We start from the raw sequence: 5,330 nt of genomic DNA, 5'->3' as shown, positions 1-5,330 counted from the left end.
TACTTGAGTGTCAGTTCTCCTCTAAACAGGAGCTCCCTGTGAGGCCTAGAGTGGCTGACCTTTGTTTCATCTCTGCCTTCCATCCTCTCACCCACCAAGCCGATTATTGCCTCTATCAATCGATTGGCTCGGATCAAATGGCCCCGGTTGCCTTGTCAACTGAACCTCCCTCTGCTCTCCCTCCACCCTCACAAATACCCATTTCACAGCCTGAACATGGGAGTTTCACACACACACACACACACACAACAGCACACACACATCACCACACACACACCAACTCCCTCCTCATGTCTTTGGTGCAGTAGTCAGAGTTGTTTCCCCCTCCGGCGATCTAATGGATGGCATCACAAACTGTGACAGAGCGGCACCATTTCTACAACTGGGCCTGAACGCTCGCTCGTCCCAGTTCCCCCGGAAGTGGAGCAGAGGAGAAACCATCATGCTTCATTAGCAGCGATGGACCATGACACAATGGACGCTGAGGAAACAGAGCTACAGTCATCTTACAGTGTTCGCATCGTTTTACAGGCTCCGGATACTATAGTGAGTCCTCTAAGTGAAGATACAACATTCAGTAAAGCAATACAAGGTTGTAAAAAGCACAGTGAGGTATACTTACACAGGATAAAGCCCTATAACAATACTAGCGGGGTGCAACAGTGATATTTCAGTAGGAATGACATCATGGAGTCTAAGTTTAGTGGGTGGAACTGGATGTCCTTCATGACCTGACAGATGAGGGAGTTTTTGTGAGGCTGGGGGGGTAAAACGAGACGGTGGAGGGGCTGGATCCCTAAACATTTATAGGAGTAGGGAGTTTGGGGGGTGTAGGGGGGGGAGGAATGACCAATGCTGAGGAACCATTTTGACGCAACTGTTTGTGCACATTTGGTACCCAGACCTAAGCCTCCTCTACTCCCTCACAGAGCCCAGCAGTGGCAGCAACACCAAGCACTGCTGTATTATGTTTGAATGAACATGCACCAAAATGGTTGGTAGAAAAAAAAAGGAAGAGAAAAGGATCCTTCATGGTTTTAAGTCCCAGTTTGCCGCCTCACATGATCACAAATGATATTATAAATTCACGGCTTTCCAGTAGCTCTCCTTCATTAGGAGCAACGAGGAAAGACACACAGTCGCGCCATGTACTCGATGATTAAGAGTTACTGCAGTCAGCTTTGGAGGAATGGCATGATGTTCCGCAGTCCGGGCTGCGGTTTTCACCACCAGCAGGTCACATATTTCCCGTGCGTAATTGCGCGTTTCACCGGCATTTTATTCACAAACATTTCATATCTAACTGGACTCAGCGGTGTCATTATGCAGTCCCACTAATCGGACACTCAGGAGCGGTGAATGTCCTCCACCGTCTGCAGCAGACTGGTGCCAGATGTTCGCTCGGTGTAATCTTTTTTTTGGGGATATTTCTTATTTTTTGGGAAGCGGTGAATGAAGCAGCACATCTTTCCGCCACTCCATGCGCCAAATGCTTGTTAAACCCCATTTAAACGCGTATTTGTAGGTAAAACAGTTCACGTTTGTCTGCACACACCGGGCCCGTTACATTACTTTGGCGTTACAGAATCTCTGAAAGATCAGGGAAACCAAATGTTACATTTCTCGCACGGGTGCTTCAAATGAAAGCTGCACATTTGAATTGCAGCCTGTGGAAGCACACTGATTTTGGAGGATCGCCTTCATTGTGGTGTTTATTGGGAGAGAGGGTGTGTGTGTGTGTGTATGTGTGTGTGTGTGTGTGTGTGTGTGTGATAGCAACAGTGACATATTTGTTGTTTGTCTGGGAGCTGTAAAAAGGCTACACACACACTGAAATACACCCTGCACCGGAGTCTGGACACAAATGTGGCGCTTATTCCTCAGAAACACACACACACACACACACACACACACAGAGTGAACAAACACCCAAAACAACAGTGGCTGTCATAATGTGTATCCCATTAATAATCGGTGTAATAGTAATAATAATATTTAACGACTTGCAGAGAGCAGCGAAGCGCCTTAAAAGACGACGATAATTCAACCATTAATGCGGTTTTAGCAGTTTGTCCCATAACGTTAACAGGTAAACTAAGACTAGTCACACACACACACACACACACACACATACACCGACTCCAATGTCATTTTAACGTCACGCCTGTGGCTCCATACAACGTTAACCGGTTAACGGACACACTGGCTGCCCGTTAACGCCACTTTTAACGCCATTTTATAACGTGTTAATGTTAGCTGGAGTGAATAAAAGAGCTCTTACCCCCATCTTGGCGCAGTCAGTCGGGTCTCCTCAGAGGATGAATCGCTTTTAGGTTTGATTCAATCACAATAGCTGGCTTTAAGGCGTGGGGGGGGGGGGGGGAGAGAGACGGGGCAGGAAACAGTTTCTCGTCTGATAATGAGAGGAAGAAAAAATGTCTCCCTTCAGTTGATAGCTGTTGCTCTACTCACAAAAAAATAACTAGCTAACATAATATCATAATATATATATATATGCTTTTTTTAAGAGGAGCGGGCGTACGGTAACTTGACAAGGCAAAGTTTCATTAAACACCTCGGTAAAAGCTGCACCCTGTTCAAAAGATAATCAAAAGGGATTTTTTTTTTTTTTTTACATTAAATGTAAAAATGACACGCAGCCGTTGGTGTTACGCAGCCAACGTTCTCCCCAAGTGATGCCGGTGGTAAAGTAGAGCCGGAGAGCAGGCTTCTTCTTCGGATGCCGTCTCCCTCCGCGGCTGTGCCCAGTCTGCCGCAGCACTCAGGGTTCCCTGGCGGTCACTACGCGAGTGAAACAAGAACCAATGAGGTTAATGTTCTGGGAGGCTGTTGGCTGCGTTTATGTGATAGAGATTATATTGTGTTGATCAGTGAAGCTTAAAAATACTCTTAGGTTATGCGTACTGTATTAAAATAAGGGTATTAAATAAAATTCCCATGTGGTCATAGAGGGAAACTATTTAATGTGAAATGGATTATGGATATGGCTGAATGAATCTGTTAGGAGGCCCTGGGGCTCCGTCCAATGTGCAATGTGTATTTATCCTGTTGCTCCGAAGTTCCCATTGAGTCCAGTGCAACCATTGCTGCTATGCTGGAACAATTCGTACAATAGTTTCGGTTAGTTTGTAGTAATTTTATTAAAGACAACTTTATTTAAGAATAAACAAAAATAATAAAGCTATTTTTAGACAGGTTCCCTCAAGACACACCATCAAAATGACCAAAGGATGCAGGATCGGCCTTGGTTGATGTTGTACTTTTGATGTTGTACATTCCCCATCTAATTTGCACTTAACCAAATGAGCAAAACCACTAACAAAGTGAACCTGGGGCCATCTGTTGTTGGGGTCCCTGAGGAGTTCGGAGTCCTGGACTTCTTATGACCTAAATCAGTCACAAAATGTGCCAAAAAGAGGCACGCATATGAGGCAGACATAGCTGATCGGTGCTTGCCAGTTCTCAGGCCGTAAAAGTTACTTTGTCTATATGAAGCAGTACAATTGTACACTTTATATCACGTACAAAATTAAGACTTTTTAATGAGATGAAATTTAGCATTTTTTGTATTTCGTATTTGTATTTTTGTATTTGGTCGGCAGCAGCAGTTCTGACTGCAGCTTTTCTGTTGCACATTGACATCAACAATGGCAAAAGGGAAAAAGGCTGTTGCATACTATCCCTCCAAATGCAGGAGAAAGCCTGCACTATTATGGCAGTATCTGTTAAACAGATGTGAGCAGCAGTACGGCACACAAAACATGGGATTGTTTCAAGATCCTTGCAGCCAGTGAGAGAGTAAAAGAACGGGGCTGAAGAGGAGATTAGAGAACAGGGAAATAATCACAGAGAAAATATGAAAAAGAAAGGAGGAATAGAAAGAGTGAGGCACAAAAGACAATACATTGAGCCTAAACCCATTCCTTCACTAGAATAAAGATGACTTACACAGTGTTTATGTGGGATTGAAAGCCCTGGCCAAGGTACACAGTGAAAGCTGCATAAACTGAAAACAGAAATCACATGGAAACAATGTGATGTTCATGGTCGGTCAGGGAAAAGCCACGGCTTCACATGCTTTATTTCTGTATGCACCACCTGCTGTGCAAGATTAGACAATTATACTGCTGTTTTTAGAGCCTTCGAATGGAGCAGACAGCTATGTATATTGTGCAGCTGCCTTATACACACACACGGCACGCACCCATCCCAAATGAGGTGATGAAATAAAATTAAGCGAAATCAACCTCGAACAGTGAGCAAATGAACGAAGGGGAAAGCTTACTATATTGCATAACACATGAGCAAATGAGACAGTGTTTAAGTGAGTGTGTGTGTAAGTGTCTGATTGTCACTATGTGTGTTGCTATGCAAATGTTTGTCTGTGAATTCCAGTGAGACTGTGTGCAGGCTCGTCTGTACGAGTGCATGCCATTGTGTGTGTGTGTGTGTGTGTGTGTGTGTGCTTGTGCTTGGAGGCAGCCACTGTGTGCAGATGGGATCAATACTCCTCTCTATCATAATTGAAGTGTGGCCTGGTTTTTTCACTGCTTTGTCATCCCTCCAGCATCAAGTTTTTTGTTTTGTTTTTTTGGGCAAATTCTAAAAACTGACCTGGAAAAATTTGTGCCCTACTATCTATCTATCCATCTATCTATCTATCATGTTAACCCTTAAAAATCTCTGGTTAGTTTAATGCTACATGATGCTCGCAACTCTTCCTGGGAACTTCGTATTTCTGAAGATTAGCTGCGTAAATAAAATGGAAGCTGCAGGGAAACAGTTTTATTTGCTTTTGATGTTCAGTTTGCAGAGAGAAAAAGAAGATTTTGTGCCACTGTGACAAAATAAATGTGAGGAAGCATTTAGGTACTTAATTGTGTTTTATTAAGTTGTTAAGCCAATTGTAGTTCTCAGTAAAGGACGAGATATGAAGCATGGTTCAGTGGTTTGCTACATTGGCCAGATCAAGCATACCAGTTAGTCAGCTGTGTTGGTGGCGAAATCAAACAAATATGTCCACGAACTATTAAATTCTCTATTTTCTTCAGAGTCTTTTGTTTTTTGGGATTTTGAATCCATAGCCTATCTAGAGAGACTCAAGTAGCCACTGTTGTTATATGCAAAATATAGAGGAAAAGCACCAGGTCAGGACGATTTTTTAATTGGGTATGAAATGGATACACATTTTTACAATTGGATCACTTAAGGCCACCAACGATAAATACAAATATTTAAAAAATAACCATTATCTTGCCCATATCATTTTTTGTCAAAGCCACAGGTAGCCTCTGGAGAGGGACCAAAGA

At 43.2% G+C, this 5,330-nt stretch overlaps 1 protein-coding gene across 1 annotated transcript in view; it reads right to left on the bottom strand.

Annotated features, from left to right (window-relative positions):
* Window positions 1-2,394, bottom strand: part of atp1a3a (ATPase Na+/K+ transporting subunit alpha 3a) — a 24,848-nt gene extending 22,454 nt beyond the window's left edge. The window contains exon 1 of the mRNA XM_035681894.1: window positions 2,282-2,394. Coding sequence (XP_035537787.1) covers window positions 2,282-2,287 — 6 coding nt within the window. The 5' untranslated portion in view covers window positions 2,288-2,394. The remainder of the gene's footprint in view (window positions 1-2,281) is intronic.
* Window positions 2,395-5,330: the final 2,936 nt, after the last annotated feature.

Source organism: Morone saxatilis, unplaced genomic scaffold (assembly GCF_004916995.1).
Source record: "Morone saxatilis isolate NCDOM2014 unplaced genomic scaffold, NCSU_SB_2.0 Contig9, whole genome shotgun sequence".
NCBI lineage: Eukaryota > Metazoa > Chordata > Actinopteri > Moronidae > Morone > Morone saxatilis.
The sequence above is the reverse complement of the archived record's forward strand: the minus strand, read 5'-3'. Positions and strand labels throughout refer to the sequence as shown.